The following is a 19,803-nucleotide window of genomic DNA, read 5'->3' as shown; positions in this document are numbered from 1 at the left end:
CAAGTTGCTAATTTGATTTACACCGTTACTATGCTCCCCCACATCTAAATCCAGTTTCTGCCAACAATGCACTCTCGACCTCAGATGATGTTTGGTATATTCCACAATCCCCTTGAAACCACAGATGATGTATGGATCAAAAATGCTTTTAAGAAAGAACTGCGCAAGAGTTTTCTTGTAATATCATCGACTAAAAAACTAAAAGAACTCCCAGTGATGAAACTGAAGGTCTCTAATTTGTAGGCAAGTATCGGTACAAAATATACAAGCAATCACGGCCAAGTATGATACTGAATAGAATGACCTACTTATACAGAAAGACGCACAATAATCTTTCTTCCACGCACGCTAAATCGTACCAGATTTATACTCGGTCATCTTTTTGCTCAAGATATGACATGTTTAAGAAGGATACTCAGTTTGATTGATACAATGTTCTACCAAGATTAGGATGTCAAAATTGAATAATGGAGAAGTTCGTTTCTTGCCCATTAAAGAATCAAATGCCTCCAGTTCATAAACCCAAAACTTCACATGAATGTCAAACGAATCGGTGTTGGGACACAGGACAAGCAATGGAGGAACAACAAAATATAAGAAATCCAAAACCTTAACAGAGAAAATGGTCCTATGATATATGATGACTGGCTAGGGGACTTGATCTATTTTTGTTTAGGATGATTCACAGGCTTTGAAGCTCCATCAATGGCAATGTTTCCCACTGCAACCTCCATTGCCTCTCTCTCATCATTTTCTCGCTTCTTCTCGGACATAATTTTATCTTTCGCTTCTGGTGGGACTACAGTAGGCTCTATGGTACAAGGTCCGTCAGCTTCTTTAGGTCCATCGGCAAACCATGGATGAGAAAGGCACTGTGCAGCTGTGGGCCTTTTCTCAGGGACAAAATCGAGTATTGGTACAAGAAAGTCAGCCAAGTCCTTTGCATCTTGCTCACTGAACTCATATTTCTCCACAAGCACCTTATTAAGTGGCCAAAAACGAAGTCGACGAATGTGCCTTAAATCCCCGTATCTATTAAAAAAATCTCGAGAATATCGTCCTCCTAGAGCAATCTGACAAAAGGTAATCAATAATTTAACACAATACCACAAGCTACGCAAGTAATATGATAACTTTTTCTAACAATTGATAAGTCACACCTTGCGAGGCATCATCCCAAGAAGCTCCATCATCAAGGCCAAGTGATCCTGTGAAGTGAATTAAAAATGTATAAGAGAAAGATATACCAAAATTTAGAAGAATCAAGTTGCTACCAGTCAACTGGGTACCACATGTAGCTAATGTGTAATTTTAGGTGTTTAAAAAACCTGAAAAACTCTATGTAGGATAAACAATAATCAAGACACTCTGGGAATAACATAGGTAACTTTTTTAATTAGGATTCTACTGGTTATCTTTTAGTTTAGGAAATAATTTATATTTATTTATCTTTTAAAATTTGATTTAAAATAGGGACATGGTCTATGTCTTCAGCTTGTGATTTAATCAGACTATTATGACTTGTTGAAATACATAAAGTTAAATTTAATCATCTCTTGCAAGAAGATTTGGAGTAAATCTCAAAACCATTAGTTACAGCAGTGTAGGGAGGCTCAGGGAAGGGAGTAGTTAAATATATTAATTTTGGCGAGTAGAAAGAGAATATGCATGGCTCTTTGCACACAGATATCAATCATTTATACATAATAGGTAAAACCCAAAGTATTTAACACAATTAAAGTTTAGAGCATCCCCAAATTTATAACCCAAAAAATAAAATAGTACTCCCCCTGTCCCATTGAATTGTATACTTTACTTTTTGGCATGCTTTCAAAGACTTTTTTAAGGTATAGTTTCATAATATATATTAATTTTTTTTTTCTGAATAAAAGTTTGATGTTTAAACTTCTATTCAAAAAAAAATAACATTATGGAACTGTACTTTATAGGAGCCTCGAAATGCGTGCAAATAGTAAACATATACAACTTGTTAGGACGAAGGGAGTAATAGTTACCTTAGGTTATCAAAAGGTTGTTTTACTCCAATGCAGTTTACCTATATCTTTAATGTAATATTCAACAAATATTTTAGATACATTCCTTACCTATATTCAAATAAGCAGGATTATTGGAAAATATATAAACTATGTTGATTACCTATATGAATATGACATGGCATGTTCTAGGGATTGCTAGTGATTACTCAAATTCGAGTAACCATTTTCTCTCACCTAAAAAGTACAGGTAAGGGGCCTTGTGGTTGGAGTAGTTAATTTTGAAGTTGTTACCTAAATTAAATATGCGGAAAAAATATAGGCAAGCGAGAGGAGGCACTTAGAGATTGAGTAACGCTTGTATATACCTCATCTCGGTCATAATTGTCTCCGCTGTGCGGATCAAAGAGGACATCACCAGTGGCCAATTCAAAACATATACAAGCAAATGACCATAGATCAGCCGAGGTCGAGTACTTTGAACCTAAGAGAACCTCAGGACACCTATATTGCCGAGTCTGAATATCACTTGTAAACTGTTTATATGTCCAACAGGCATTACCAAAATCAACTAATTTGCACCTAGTGTCAATCTCGGATAATAGCTTTCGTCTCGCAGAGCGGCTGCCTCTTCTATGACCTTGATTTCCTTGTTGAGAATTTCTATTACTGCCTGTAGTTGTTGACCGATCTCTTGTAGATTTCTCTTCATTAGATTCATTATTTGATTTCTCATCCTGATGGGAAACTTCAGTCGCAGATGATTCATTAACTGGCACAGATTCTTCTGAGGGTTCCTCCTCGATGCAAGTTTGAGCAGCTTTCTTAGCCTTTTTACGGATTTTCTTCTTCTGGTTCTTGGTCAAATCACTATTATAGCTCCTTACCTCTCTACAAGCACCAGACCCTGGCACAATCTTATCCTTCTTGGACGGGATGATGAGAGGCACGCCTGACTTTGTTGGATCCTTAGTCGGATCAATCATTGACAAAAGTAGCACATTTTCTGGCTTCAGATCAGTGTGTATAATAGAAAGCTTGCGATGTAAGTAATCCAACCCTCCTAGTATGTGGGAACATATCTCTTTGACCTTAGGAAGAGGAATTCCCCGATAATCAGAGTACTTGATGAGTGTCAAAAGATTATCACCCAAGTACTCAAAAACCATGCAAACATGCTGCCCGTTTGGCCCCGAATGTTTAAAGTGATCCAGAAGTTTCACAACTGACTTTTTATCATCTGGGTCTTCCTCGGCAATCTGCTTCAAAATCTTAATTTCGTCCATTGCTGCCTCGGTGTAGTGTTGGGCACTTTTTTGAATTTTCAAGGCTACATATCTCTATACAGAAAAAAGGTCATTGCTCTGTAAGTTCATTGTCATTTTATAAGCACTAAAAAACAAAGACAATAGATATATTGCACAGGAAGCATATATTTACCATATCATTTTACTACAAAACATAATAGAACATATCCACTAACACACATTTGAGTGAACTGTGAAAAAGGGTATCACATACATTGACAACAAGGCATTTAATGGCACTGACAATGATGAGAGCCTCATCTAAACTTTAAAACATGATTAGAAATCAATTTCAAATTGATGCCAGGTTATGATTCTTCCTACATAAGTATTTTGGTGTAACAAATAGTACATGTTAAGCAGGAAAATTTGGTTTTCAATTGTGTATTATTATGTCACAGTTCCCACCATAAGCACTAAGCTGAAAATTCATATCATTGTTAATACACAAAATGAGAGATATACATAGACATATTATTCCTATTGCTCAGCTATTGAAGCATTATAACCATAATGTTGCTTAGCCTTTGTTTTATGATGGTGCTGAATGGCTTTTAATGTGTGGTGTCACATTACAGGCTTACAACCATGCATAGTTATTAACCCTTTAGCTTCAGACATACAAACACTTAAAAAAAACTTCTATTTATCTTATTGCTCAGTCTAAAACCGAAATAAAGAGGTATGCTTATCGCTGAATACAAGAAATTAACAACTCGTAGAACACATGAGCATGCAAATTACCATCCGAGTTAATAGCCATCAAAGTTTGGTTTAAAAGCAAAACATCAATTCCTGATTACAATACACTCTCAATGTCGTAGGAAACTGATTAGAGAGAGCAAGTCCTCAGTTCGTTTTGTACTTATTTGGTTAATCCAATAGATCTAAGGTCCTGGAACTAGATCAATGTTAAGAGTTACACAACACTAAGTTACACAATGGGTTTAATCCCTTTTCGTTCTAAATATTAGTAACATAAAAATGATCATATATTGGAATCTTCCTAGACTTCATTTATAAGTTTTTAGCATTACTCAAGTCCAAAGAGAGTAGCTTCAGAAATCCCACAGCATCGTCCATTCGTCCCAACTTCTCAATCCCAAATCCGCCACACTTTGGCCAGCTAGGATTTCCGGCAAGTTATTACAGCAAATTTGATATTTGTGGATATAACACATATCTTGTCCCCAAAACATGAGCTAATAAGGAACAGCATCATACCACATGACACAGCAACCAAAACATCAATATTACGAATATTTCACGGATCATGTAAATTTCGCATACAAAACCATAACCTACTCAACATTACAAAGCAGTCAACAAAAAAAAAAGACTTTTTCGATAAAAAGTAAACTATTAAGCTGAACCAAAGAATTCCGTAAATCATAATTCCGAAACAAAAACAGCACCAAGTTACGAACTTTAGGAACCAATTAAAAAAAATCCAAGATCAAAATCCACATAAAGAAATAACATTTCCCAAAATATAGCTATTTATTTACACATACAGATTTGTGAGTGTCCCAAGAGAGCCAGACAGTGGAGAAATGGCCCCACCCGAGCTTGCTTTGCACAACATAGCGAGCGTGTTTAAATGTATCGCCGATTTGAACTGCGTGATAGCCTCCTTTTCTGTAATCCTCGGTTCCTTCGTCTTCCGATGTGTAGTCGCTCGTCTCGCTTTGAACGTCGTCGTTGTGATCCACTTCCGCCATTATTTTCGAGCGAGACGAGCTTTGAATGAGTGAAGTGTTGAAGTTGGTGAAATTAGGGTTCGTTTTAGTAGTTAATTGGATATTGGGTATTCTTGGTTCGGGCTCTACTCATTTTTCTTTTCCTTTTTTCCCTTTTACCTTTTCACTGTTTACTGTTTGTTATTTTGGTTCGCCGTATATGCATGTCCTGTATATTTTTTAATTTTCGGGTCGATCATGTTTGGTTAGGTTGGGTGGGATTAGGGCCCGTAATATTGAATCCTATTTCATCACCTGACACGAATTCGACTTATAAAATATAAAATATGAATTTGGATTTGAGTTTTTCGAGTTCGGGTTAATAAAAAATCAACTCGAAAAGAAGGGTCATTTTCGAACAACCCGAAATTTATATATAATATAAATATTATATATATTTATATTATTTTTGTAATATTTATTAGTTAAATTTAATAAGAAATAATTTTATTTATTTAAATTAAAATGATTTTTATTTATTACTTTAAAATATTAATTAATAAATATCATGGATCGGGTCGGGTTACCGAGGGTCAGGTTCTGGTTGTATTCTGACCTATTAAAATTTTAGGCCGGGCAAAACTTTTATCCGTGATGGTCAACCCGACCCGATAGTCTGATACCCAAAATTGTCGGGCCAATATCAAGTCGAAGATAGTCAGAATTGAATACACGGGTCAAATACTTAACTTGAACCGAATTTAATTTAAAATTTTGGTCACTAAGAGCATCTCCAAGAGACTCTTCATTTAGGCTCCTAACTTGAGATTTGAGGAGGGATAGAAAAAATGTTACTCCAAGGGACTCTTAATGTTGTGTTTGGTTGGGTAGAATGGAATGGAATGGAATGAGTAAAAATACTTGAAATTAATAGAGATAGGAAGACAGTTTTGAAAAAAAATTGAGGGAGGGCAAAATTGCTATGATGGGATTTGTGAAGAAATTGAGGATAGGAGAGAATAGAGCATTCCATCTCAAATTGGAGGTGTGATATCTAGCTTATGATGTATGGAATGGAATGGAGGAAAGAATTAAATTTTTTAAAAATTATGCATAAGATAGTTCATTTTTCCATTCCATTCCTTCCGGAATCATTCACCCCAACCAAACACAAGCATTTTGTTTCTCTCTACTCTCTCCTCAAAGTTAAGAGCCACTACATTGTTCCTAACTTATTTTTTCACAATAAAAAATTCTTCCATCCAATTCACCTCCATCTTTCCATCTCTTTTGTTATAATGGAGCCCAATATATGAATAAAATATAAAATAGAGAAGAAATGTAAAGAGTATTGTTGGAGTTTACACTCTTAGCTTTGTCCTAAATTGCTAAGAGCCATATTTTTTTATATTATATTTAGGAGCCAACAAGGAGGTTCTTGAAGATGCTCAGTGGGAATGTGAATTGAGAAAGAGAATGAGGGATATGAGAATTGAGAATGAGGGTATGGAAAAGGTTAATGCAAGGGGTGCGGAAAGAATGATTTACCCTCTAAAAGAGAATGAGGTTCCCATTCCACACAAAAATTTTGCTAATCTAAACACGATGTATAGGTCTAAGATTCCAATTGCTGTAACCGGACTCATTAATGATGAACCAAACGACCTCTAAATTTAATATATTCCAACTCATAATAGTTTGTTTATAAATATATATTTTTTAAATAACAAATAAATAAAATATTATCTTTTCCTTATAAATTTATTTATATTGCCAAAGAAACAAATATATGAATGGATGAACAGTTTTTTGACGGCTTACCAATTTCTAACGAAGTTGACTTAACTTGCCTTGCCTCGACATTTTTCATATAAAAAAATGTGAGATTCTGAAAATTGCTTTGGCAATAATAAGACATGGATTAGAAAATTTGGGCCATGTTCCGCACAGAACCCTTAGGCATAGAACCCTTACAATCATTGACTTATTTCTACTATTAGTTAGAGTTCTGCAGCAGAATTATGCATTAAAAAAATGTTTTATTTATGTATTATATTTGAAATTACTTTTGAAAACACACAATGATAAAAAAAAACATGTAATTAGATTTAGATCCTGAAAATTTATGTAAAAAACAGAGTTCTGTAGCAAAATTTTAGTGATTCTATGATTTTATTTTAAGCATTAGTTCTCTCATAAGCACGACCCTAAAAAGATTTCCATTATATTAGGATTTAAAAGAAACATTTTAAATAATTTTTCGAATTTGCTGAGCTCTATTTATAGAACCCCATCTGTGAATTCCATAAACAATAACTTAGTGATTCAAAAATGGCCTTTAGTCTATTTTATAATCTACAAGTCACTAAATTAAATCAAATGCTTAGCTCTTCCTATAGAGAGATATTACATTCCAGTAAGAACCGTTTGTGAAGCAACACTTTCAAACACTTAAAAACGCAACTAGCTTTCTACCTGTATACAAATGCTAGCTTCTATTTCATCACACAATAAGGTGAACATATTAAAGCGGCAACCAGTAAAAACACAACAAAGGGGGATAAAAATGTGCAATTATCACCCCAAATATTCTTAAATCACTAAACAGACAAACATCATAGTTAGGGTGAACTTTCACAAATACGAAAGAATAACAGCATTAACACCATACACAAGAAATAGAGCATAATAATGATGCTGAACTGAATATGCACTTATAACTCTAATCTGATTTACACCTTTAAAATGCTCCCCGTCATCCGAAGCTAATCTCTGCACACTCAACATGCAGATAATGTTTGTACATCCTGATGATTCCCTGAAAACCATATGGCAGTCGTGATCAAACAACTGCTATATGAAATTATGCAAAGATGTTCTAGTTACTTATTACCAACAGATAATGGAGAACTCTCAGTTATCAAAAAAATAATAAGAATGAAGACTTCCACATAAATGCAACTAATAATTTGTAGGCAAGTTGGTATGAAACATACAAGCAATCGCAGCTAAAGTACGATACAAGAATGACCTACTTGTAAAGAAAGACATGTCCTCACAGACCTTGGACAAGAATTATACTCGATCGTCTTTCTGCTCAAGAGATAACACATACATTAGAAAAATACTCACAATTTAATGGTGCTTGAATATAGTGTTCCATCGATATTAACAGATGGCAAACGAATCACAGAGAAGTTCAATTCATACCCATCAAAGAATCAAATGTCTTCACTTCATAAACCCAAAACTTTGCATGGATGTCAAACAAATTGGCGACAAGACAGAGGATGAGCAATGGAGGAGCAACAACGAAATATAAGAAACCAAAATTAGCATACACTGCTTAACAGGAAAATAGTCCTATTAAAAAACATGACATGCTCTAATTTTGTTTTGGATCTTTCACGGGCTTTGAAGCTCCATCAATCACAATGTTCCCCACTGCAACCTCCATTGCCTCTCTCTCTTCATTTTCTCGCTTTTTTTCAGACAAAATACTATCTGTAGCCTCGGGTGTAACTAGAGTGGGATCTAAAGAACGAGGACCGCTGGAAAACCATGAATGAGAAAGGCACTGTGCAGCTGTGGGCCTTTTCTCAGGTACAAAATCAAGTAAGGGAACAAGAAAATCAGCCAAGTCCTTCGCATCTTGCTCACTAAACTCATATTTCTCCACAAGCACCTTATTAAGTGGCCAAAAACGTAACCGACGTATGTGCCTTAAATCACCGTATCTATTAAAAAATTCTCGAGAATGTCGTCCTCCCAGAGCAATCTGACATGAATAAATCATGATAGTAATAAGCGAACAGAACCACGGATCAAGGCAGAAAAATTTAAACAAATACGAACTATGTGATATACATCACAGTGCAGATCCTACATAATAAAGAAAGATTCATGAAAAGAATCTTATTAATAATAGATAAATCTCACCTTGCGAGGCATCATTCCGAGAAGCTCCATCATCAATGCCAAGTGATCCTATGAAGTGGATTGAAAATGCACGATTATCAGTGAAACTAAAAATTGCATTGCTCGGCATAATATCTAGGGAGTAGTATATTTTGGGAGATAAATCAAATTAGTTTTAATACTGCATCATAATGAGAAATAAGATTATTCTCATTCCCTTTTCAAGTGTATGAAGATACTTGCATCTCCTAGTCTTATTTTAGCATTTAATTCTACACTGCAGGGAACAACAAGATCTTGAAATTAACAGTGGTCAATTAATCATCGATAATCACACATAGATCCCCAAAGATCTCCCTTTGGTGCAGCAATGTCACTACGTTAGGAGGTCAGGGAGAAAGCAGCAGGAGATAATAGTAAGAGCAACACACTCATTGCTCCTTACACACACAGATGGCAATCAACTAATCTATACACAAAAGGTAAAACAGGAAATATTTATAGCAAATAAAGTCATAAGATTGAGAAGAGCTTGTCCATACCTCATCTCGGTCATAGTTATCACCACTGTGCGGATCAAAGAGGACATCACCAGTGGCCAGTTCAAAGCATATACAAGCGAATGACCATAGATCAGCTGAAGTTGAGTACTTCGATCCTAGGAGTACCTCAGGACACCTATATTGCCGAGTCTGAATATCACTTGTAAACTGTTTATATGTCCAACAGGCATTACCAAAATCAACTAATTTGCACCTAGTGTCAATCTCAGATAATAGCTTTCGTCTTGCAGAACGGCTGCCTCTTCTGTGACTTTGGTTTCCTTGTTGTGAATTCCTATTACTGCCTGTAGTTGTTGACCTATCTCTCATAGATTTATCTTCAATTGAGTCGCTATTTGATTTCTTATCATGATGGGGAACTTCGGTTACAGCTGCTTCATTATCTGGCTCACTTTCTTCTGGATGTTCCTCCATACAATTTTGAGCTGCTTTCTTAGCCTTTTTACGGATTTTCTTTTTTTGGTTCTTGGTCAAATCACTATTGTAGCTCCTTACCTCTTTACAAGCCCCAGACTCAGGCACAATCTTATCCTTCTTAGATGGGATGATGAAAGGTACGCCTGACTTTGTTGGATCTTTACTCGGGTCAATCATTGACAAAAGTAACACATTTTCTGGCTTCAGATCAGTATGTATAATAGAAAGCTTGCGATGTAAGTAATCCAACCCTCCTAATATGTGGGAGCATATTTCTTTAACCTTAGGAAGAGGAATCCCCCGATAGTCAGAGTACTTAATTAGTGTCAAAAGATTATCACCCAAGTACTCAAAAACCATGCAAACATGCTGTCCATTTGGCCCCGAATGTTTAAAGTGATCCAAAAGTTTTACAACTGACTTTTTGTCATCTGGATCTTCCTCAGCAATCTGTTTCAAAATTTTGATTTCATCCATTGCTGCCTCGGTGTAGTGCTGGGCACTTTTCTGAATTTTCAAGGCTACATATCTCTATACAAGAAGAAAGGCCACTGCTATATCAATTTATTTATATAATAATTCTTAATTACAATAGAAATATTGCACAAGAAGTGCATAACAGCTCAGCTAAATTAAAAATCGTATCATAAACAATGCATTCTTAAAAAGAGAGAAGGAGAAAGCAATATTTATAATGTACGTATTCAAGCAGTGAGCGACGAGACGAAAATTTGCATAGAGTAGAATAGGATTATGATTTGGTTAGAAATATTGAACTCTAAATAGAGTTAGGTATTTTAAAGTTAGACTCCTATTTTGGTTAGGCCAATTTCTTCTCTTATGAATACTCCCATGTAATTGTAAAATCACAACACAACAAAATTGTGAGAGATCAATAAAATTAGTGTGGCTTGTGGAGTAGGATTTTCCGAACCACGTAAATCTTTGTCTTGTGTGATTGTCGTTTATTTTTTTGTTCTTGTTTATTCGATTTTGGGTTTTCCTTTCGTTGTTGTATACTCCACATTCATAGCTTACTAGCATTGATCTCGTTCTATAAAAGACACTTTGATTTTGTTAAAAGATATTTTAAACTCTTTATTAATTTAAATACTATCCCTCACGTGTTAGTCTCTTGATTTTTTTCCCATTACTTTTAGGAGTTTTGACCATATTGATAATTATTATTTTGAAACTCTCTTAAAAAAATTGTAGAAAGTAAAAACTAATAATTTTTTAACCGTGTGGTCAAAATTATTAAACATACGAGCAAAAAAGTCAAGAAACTGACATATCGACAGGGAGTAATAAATTCATAGCTTATAATATCGTTCTACAAAACTCGACTTTACAATGCCACAACATTGCATCATTTCTGAATTCTGATCTACAAAGGATCCATAATTTGGCTAGCTAGGATTGCCATAATACAATTTTACAAAATAATTAACGAGTATAAAAGCCATCTCCCCTCCCAAAAGAAAACATAACTGAGCTAATAAACACAACGAAATCAACTAAATATCCGATGTTTAGCCGATCTTTTACAAAATTTACTGAATTGTGGTTCCTCTACTAATGCAAGTATACTAATTCTAATTCAAATCACAAACAGCAGTCAACACATCAAAACTTATTAAATAAAAAAAAAGTCAACTAATTCAGCTGCAGCAAAGAATATACTCCAGCTAATTATAATTATACAAGCGGTCAACACATCGAAACTTATTCGATAAAAATTCAACTAATTCTCGCAAACTGACCTCTTCGAAAAATCGAAACAACTAAAGCCACACAAAATCCAACTAAATCACACAGAGAGATATTGATAAGTATACATACAGATTTGTGAGTGTCCCAAGAGAGCCAAACAGTGGAGAAATGGCCCCACCCGAGCTTGCTTTGCACAACATAGCGAGCGTGTTTGAATGTATCGCCGATTTGAACTGCGTGATAGCCTCCTCTTTTGTAATCTTCGGTTCCTTCGTCTTCCGATGTGTAATCGCTCGTCTCGCTTTGAACGTCGTCGTTTTGATTCACTTCCGCCATTATTTTCGAGCGAGACGATTAGTTGAGTTGTCGCAGACTAGAAGTGTTGCGAGTTTTAAAAATTAGGGCTTGTGTCGTTACTATTGGTAGTAGGTATAAAAGTAAGATTTAAAATTTCAAAAAAAAAAAACGAATGTCGATTTGGAGCATGTTTGTGGAACTACATGTTTTAACCATTTTCGACTTAAATTTTTTTGTAATAAGTTCGAACCAGTTTAAAATTAAAAATAAGTCCACAACTAACTCAAATTTAGAAGTTGATAGTATGTATTTTTTTAATAATTAAATTTTTGATTATTATATTATGAAAAATATAATTTCATTACTCAAATAAAACTAATCTATCAAATTTATTTTTATTATCATATTTTTAATAAGTCATAAGTCACCTGTAATATTAAATTATCAAAACAGATACTCCATTTAAGTTGCGCATATAAGTCATAACTCATTATTTTAAACTCATCGGAATGGGCTCTTACTATAAGAGCATATGCAGCAGTGTTCTATTTCTAAATATATACTCCCTCCGTCCCACCCATTTCTTATCAAATGGGTTGGGCACGGAGGTTAAGGAATATGTATAAAATAGTGGAAAAGAGGAAGAAAAGTGGGTAAAGTGGTGGGACCCATTGATTTTTAATGTATAAAAAGAAGATAGTGGAGTAAAAGTAGTGTGAAAAGGAAAGAAAAGTGGAGAAGTGGTGGGACCCACTGACTATTTTTGGTAAGTTTTGAAATGTAAAGAATTGGATGGGACACCCCAAAAAGGAAAGTGTAAAGAAATGGGTGGGACGGAGGGAGTAATAAACAATTCAACTATTAAAAAGCGAGGACTCTGTGCTGAATGACAACTTCAACAATAATCAATGTTTGTATTTCTTTTTATTATATTGTTATTGAATTCAAAATTTATACGCATAGTCGGCATAGAGATAGTGTAAGAAATGTGGGAAAGATTGTGCAAAAGATAGTAGGTGAATATTTAATCATTAAAAACCAAATAAAAAATTAGTTAACTATTATCTATTTAGGGATCATTTGGTTCGAGAAGTGGCATGGGGTTGGAATCAAGATCGGATTAGTGTGGTATGAGATTGAGGTATCATTTAGATATCATGTGTTCAGTTGAAAGGTGGAATCAATATATTTGATTTAAAATATCTTTGAATAATTAATTTTTAATTAATTTGAAATATTTTTTTAATTGAATTTTTTTATATACATTTGAGTTGTTGATTTAGTTTGTATAATATATATATATATATATATATAATTGTATAAATATATAAATATAGACCTGACCAAAATAAATAAATAAAATTGTATAAATATATATGAAATGAAATGAAAAATAAATTGATTCTTCGTACCCCATGCATGAGACCTACATCCTTATTTGGGTATGAAAAACTTATACCTCGTAGGGTTGAGGTATGAGTTCTAGACTATATTTTTATTAACCAAACACCTGGTAAGACCCAAGGCCGGCTTTAAGCCTATGCAGCCCATGCCATTGCATGGGGCCTGCTTGGCAAGAGGGGCCAGTTTCAAACTAGTGCTGCTAGACGTTAGTACTGGAATAAAGGCAGTGATGCTGGAGTGTGGAAAATCAAACCGCCCTCCTTACCTCTCTCCCTCTTTGCTTTGTTTTACAACTCTTATATCAGTTATCTAATATTTAGAGCTATTTTCAAATAATAAATTTAGGGCGTGTTTGGTCCGGACTTTTAAACCCGTCTTCTTGAGTTATAAGTTACAATTTATTCGTACCGTTTGTGTAAAAAGTCAAGGACTTATAATAAGTTAAGAATACTTGTTTTTGTTTCATGACTTCTACTTATTTCCCAAACACTTTAATTACTTATAAAGCTTAACTTGATTCTAATTTCGGCTTCACTTTCTTACTTTAAGCAGTAAGCACTTATTTCAAATTCACCCGAACAACCCTTAATTATTAATCCACGGGGGCCTATTTTTTTAATGCTTGCATAGGGCATTTTATTAGTTGGAGCCGGCCGTGGTAAAACCTCAAACGAAATAACCCATTTTTACGAGGAATGAATAGTTGTAAGTCTAAATGTAAAGAATACAATATTTGTTACATAGGGATGATAACTCAAAAATAGAACAAGACAAGTAAAAAAAAACTACACCTGCACCAGAATCGGATGATATGAAGACAAAGGTTGAAGAAGCCATCTACAGTCTTAAAGGAATAAGTTCACTGGAAAAAGTTCATTAATATGTCCATTGCTCAGTGAAGAATAATGATTGAAGTATTCAAGATTGTGGAAGCAATGAAGATGTAGTCCGAGTACTCCAAAAGTTTCAGTGCAACTCGTGAAGCAAGATATTTCAGGATATCTTTTGGTTGGTTATTTATAATCAACAAACTGAAACATAAACTAACCTGGAACCGAATGATCAATGTTTGCTGACAAAGACGGTAAAATGTTTGACTTCAGTGTTAGTCGCTTGTAAATCGGACCAGTGCACTAAGCATCATCACATACAGAGTTATGCAAAGTATTTATCAATCGAAGAATTGATCTAATCAATTATCAATTCATCTGTTCCATGTAAAGCCTTTAGAATATCTCCAAAATCAGCTGATACAGTGCCATGCAACTACTGCTCAAATGTCAAATTTCCACCAAAAACTATATCGGGAACTAACATTCGTATACGTGTGCACTTATATATTTGTATATGTACAATTATATTTCCATATATGTGTATATGTATATATAGTTAAATATAATATATATGTTCTTAAACATATGAATATGTATATATATATTTAAATAAATATATGTAAGTATATAATATATATATTTTTATTTTACATAAACATTTATATTTTTAACTGTATATATATATTGTATTATGAATATATAATATAATATAAAATCATGGATGTCATGTGTTTATGTGTTCATGGCTAGGGTTCACTCTGTTTGAGCGTAAACTGCTTGTGATAAGAAAAGAATGTAAGTCTTATGAGCACAGGGGGACACTCTGCATTACCTGCTAGCGCCACTTGCTCACATTCAAAAGTGACTAAGGCAGGAGAGACATATGCTTATACAGCTGAGAGGGTTGGCGGAACTCATACCGTATTGTGCAGATTGTTATGAGGCGTCACTTCTCTCCTCTCTCATTGATGGAACTTTTGGAGCGCATGTATACACTAAAGCAGTTGGTGTTGTCTAAGCAACACAACGCATGTTGGTTATTTACTAAAGTATATTTGCGCTTCTTCGGAGTGTTACATGTATTACATGAGTTAGTGCCACTTAAATGGTATGTGGTCAAGAGGATAATTTTGTATCTCTACTGGGCAGCGCCATTATGTAGGATTATATGAGAAGTTCCACTCTACGATCAAGCGTAACCCACTGAAAGCGCTAGTTGGTTAACTCCTTAACTAGGTGTAAGAACATTGAATACTAGAGATGAATAAGGCGCAAGTTAAAGAAGTATGTAAAGGCATCTATCTTCCCAGTATATCTGTTTTAGCGCCAGTTAAGTTTGAAATATTTATTTAATTATAATTGTAATTATAATTATAATATCAATAATTGATATTAAATCTTGTAAGATTTGTAAGTAAAGTGATATAAGACCTCACTTTTTGATTATTTATATTTAACATAAGAGGAAATCCAACAGTGTCCTAGCAAATGCCTTATAAATATAATAAAATATTGTGTCCTAGTGACTTAGGACATCATTTTAATGTATCAAGTTCAACAACATGCCTCATTATTGTGTCTTATTATTAAAATAATAATATATATTTGAATTGTTATTGGAGGGAAATGAAAAGGAGGGAGGAGAGAGATGTAGTGGAATGATATGAAACTATTTTTTTATTGATAATGCATGCATAGTGGTGCCTAAAATATAAGGCACTTGTTACATGTCCTAGTGTTTCAAGGTACCACTAGGATATTGTTGGAGCATTGATTTGCTTCACTCGCTTTAAATTTTGATTTAGGACATCAATATAGGCATTCTTGGACTTGCTCTAACGTTTTATACTCCCTCCATCCCAAATTAGATGACCCTTTTGAGAAAATTTTTCATCGCAAAATAGTTGAGACTCTCTCTTTTCAATACACATTTATCAACAATCTTCCATTCTTTATTTTATCATTTCTAATATATCATTTAGCTAATACTATTAAAAGTTAACCCAATAAATATTTCTTATTTTTTTAATACGTGTGAAACGAGACGTGGTCTAAATTGGGATGGATAGAGAGTTATGTAAAATTTGCTGAACCTGTAACACATAGTGCTTCGATGATATTTGGCTATATTGGTTGACTATATATTAAAAATAATATGTTATTAATATTTCAGATTGTTAAAATAGAATATATCAGTTTAATATGGTAATAAATGATTTGTAATCTTCCTACATTTGTAGTGGTTCGACGAATATAGCCATCCATAGGAGGTTGACTATAATTATAGACAAGGGTTGGGTGTGGTTGAAGTGTCTTTTTTTTTAAGACGCTGGCTATAATTTTTATTTATGATATGCCAACTAAGCTTTTAGCTAAGGGCTTCCCATGGTTATAATCATTGGCTAAATTGAACCCGTAAGATATTAGGTAAAATTTGCTGAACCTGTAAGACGTTGTGATTCGATGGTATTGACTATATTGGTTGACTATAATTTAAAAATAGTATGTTATTAATATTTAAATTGTTATAAATAAAATATATCAATTTAATATGATAATAAATGATGTGTAATCTCCCTACAGATTTTTTATAAACGTGTAGAGGTTCGACAATTATAGACAAATGACATGTGTGGTTGAAGTGTCATTTTTTAATAGATTGACTATAATTTTTATTTATAGTAGGGCCAGCTCAGTTTTTAGCTGAGACGAGATGCTCTTAGAGCAAGTCCAATAGGTTACCTATATGATGTCCTAAACTCACATTTAGGTAATGTGTCAAAAAAATGTACTCCAACACTATCCTAGTGTTATCCTAAATCACTAGCACAACCTTAATTCTCCTAGTCATTACCTATTTATAAGTAACCCCTAGCCATTACCTATTTAATATTTATGAATAAAATAATCATCTCTCTCCTTCTTTCTTTGTCTATTCTCTCCTTTTCTCCTTCTCTCTCTCAAATTTATTATTAAAATAATCTTAGGAGAACAAATATAGGGATTACTATTGGAGTTGACACTAAATATAGATTACCTAAATCACTAAGACATCCTAGCACTCATTATTTTATATTATTTATAAGTGTTAGGTCCAAAGTATCGTAGAAGGGGGGTTGAATACGATACTCACTACAATTTAAAATTCTTTCGAATCTTGCGGATAAATAAATTGCAGCCCTGTAATGGGTTTCGTGTTCTGGATATATATCGGGTCGGTTTCTGAGGATATGAAAATATCAAATCAACACACAATATTTTCCAAGGTATATCTGTATATTGATAAATACCTCGAAGGGTGCTATAAATCCAAACCCGAAGGTTGGCTACAATGGCTACTACTACTTACACTCACAAACCCTAGCTTCTAAATATATATATAAGACAAAACTAAGCTAGAGTTTATTTGTGTGTAGTAGTGTGCAAGGCACAAAGCCATTCCACCATAAAGGTGGTGAAGAGTGTGTAAATTATGAACCCACATCTCAAGTATTTATAGACTTCTCATTAACTAACCCTAGTTAACTTCATGAGTTGGCGCCACTTGAACTTGCGCCAGAGGAATGAATTTGCGCCCTTGAGTTTGCACTACTGAAGTGAAGTTGCGCCTCCAACATGTGCCTATAGGTGCCATGTATGTTAACCATGACTTAGAAAAATCTAAGTCAAGTTAAACTTGAGCCAGTTGAGTGTGAATACATGAGTTGGCACCTTTTGAATACTTAGAAAATAAACTAAGTGTACGTGCAAACTTGCGCCAAGACTTAAACCTGCGCCCCTCTGTACACTGTAACAGGTACTTAGAAAATTCTAAGTTCATTGAACTTGCGCCAGGTTGAAGTTGCGCCTAGGTCCACTGTTATCTCTCCTCTGACCCAAACTTGCGCCTTGACCTTGGTGACTTAGAAAACGTTCCAGGCACACGAACTTGCGCCAACCTCTGAGAGTACATCCCTGTTCTCTCTCTTGGTCAGGAACTTGCGCCTCATGATATATATACTCTGTATACTGTATGTATATGTCGTTTGCCTTAGTCTCTGCTTAAATCAAATGTAAGTTGCGCCACACAGTGAACACAATTGATACATATATATATACAAAGCCATGCAAATCCTAGAGTGCCCTAGACACCTGACATCATCACATGCATGCATAATACTCCCTCCGTCCCAGCCAATTCTTTACGTTTGGTTTGGGCACGGAGGTTAAGAAATATGTATAAAGTAGTGGAAAAGAGAAAGAAAAGTGGGTGAAGTGGTGGGGCCATTAATTTTTAATGTATAAAAGAGAGTTAGTGGAGTAAAAGTAGTGTGAAAAGGAAGTAAAAGTAGTGTGAAAAGGGAAGAAAAGTTGGGAAGTGGTGGGACCCATTTACTATTTTTGGTAAGTTTTGAAATGTAAAGAATTGGATGGGACATCCCAAAGAGGAAACTGTAAAGAATCTGCTGGGACGGAGGGAGTATATATAATATAATATATTATGTTGTTATTATATTAATAAATAAAAGTATATATAAATATATACACACATATATATTTTATTTATATGAACATATAATGATATATGTACATATATTTAAATATATTCTCATATATTTAAATATATATAATATATAAATATATGTAAATACAAATGTAAATATATATATATAAATATATATAGATATATATATATATTATATACATATATATTTATTTAAATATATATATATATATATACATATAAATATACATATACATATGTTTAAAAACATATATACATATATAGTATGTATACTATATTTAATTAAATATACATATATACAAATATATAAATATATTTATACATATATAACTATATAAGTGCACACAATTAAAAATGTCACTTCCTGATATGGCTTTCTGTGGAAACTGGACATATGGTATTTGAGTAGTAAGCTTTGGCATAGCTTGCAGAGGCAGAGCATTTGGCTTGGCTTGGCTTTGGAACAAATGACTTGTTATTACTTAAATCAATTCTTCAATTGATAAATACTTTGCAAACTCCGTATGTGCTAACGCTTAGTGCACTGGTCTGGTTCACAAGCGACTAACACTGAAGTCACACATTGTACCGTCTTTGTCAGCAAACATTGATCAGTCGGTTCCGGGTTAGTTTATGCTTCCGTTTGTTGATTATAAGTAACCAACCAAGATATATAGAAATATCTTGGTTCAGGGGTTGCACTGAAAAATCTTTCGAGTACTTGGACAACATCTTCATTGCTTCCACAATCTTGAATACTTCGATCTTTATTATTCACTGAGGCATGAACATATTAATGAACTTCTTCCAGTGAACTTATTCCTTCAAGACTGTAGATGGCTTCTTCAACCTTTGTCTTCGTATCTTCCGATTCCGGTGCAGGCGTAGCCGTAGTGTGTTATTTACTTGTCCTGTTCTATTGTTGAGTTATCATCCCTATGTAACAGATAGGGTTGTCTTTACATTTAGATTTACAATAAGTAATAGGATAGGTAATTGGACTTGCTCTTATACAGTGTAAGAAAGAGGACGGCGTTTGATTGTACCCAACGTTTGCATCCGCCAGGTACACAAGCCCCGTGATTGACTCTTATTTACTTGTCGTGTTCTATTGTTGAGTTATCATCCCTATGTAACAGATACGGTTGTCTTTACATTTAGATTTACAATAAGT

At 34.1% G+C, this 19,803-nt stretch overlaps 2 protein-coding genes across 2 annotated transcripts; both read right to left on the bottom strand.

The window, feature by feature from the left end:
- Positions 1-214: 214 nt before the first annotated feature.
- Positions 215-5,162, bottom strand: LOC108219358 (uncharacterized). The gene is made up of 4 exons (XM_017392771.2): positions 4,816-5,162; positions 2,363-3,334; positions 1,161-1,208; positions 215-1,073 (listed from the first exon to the last, which is right to left on the bottom strand). The coding sequence occupies exons 1-4, from the start codon at positions 5,020-5,022 to the stop codon at positions 663-665; spliced, it is 1,638 nt and encodes a 545-aa protein (XP_017248260.1). The 5' UTR covers positions 5,023-5,162; the 3' UTR covers positions 215-662.
- A 2,329-nt stretch (positions 5,163-7,491) lies between these two features.
- Positions 7,492-12,010, bottom strand: LOC108219450 (uncharacterized). Its single transcript, XM_064091808.1, has 6 exons — positions 11,721-12,010; positions 9,441-10,409; positions 8,920-8,967; positions 8,191-8,758; positions 8,016-8,073; positions 7,492-7,798 (listed from the first exon to the last, which is right to left on the bottom strand). The coding sequence occupies exons 1-4, from the start codon at positions 11,925-11,927 to the stop codon at positions 8,366-8,368; spliced, it is 1,617 nt and encodes a 538-aa protein (XP_063947878.1). The 5' UTR covers positions 11,928-12,010; the 3' UTR covers positions 7,492-7,798; positions 8,016-8,073; positions 8,191-8,365.
- Between the last annotated feature and the right edge of the window lie 7,793 nt (positions 12,011-19,803).

This window comes from Daucus carota, chromosome 4 (assembly GCF_001625215.2).
Source record: "Daucus carota subsp. sativus chromosome 4, DH1 v3.0, whole genome shotgun sequence".
In the NCBI taxonomy this organism is placed as follows: Eukaryota; Viridiplantae; Streptophyta; class Magnoliopsida; order Apiales; family Apiaceae; genus Daucus; species Daucus carota.
Note: the sequence above shows the minus strand (reverse complement) of the source record. Positions and strands in the feature narration are given on the sequence as shown.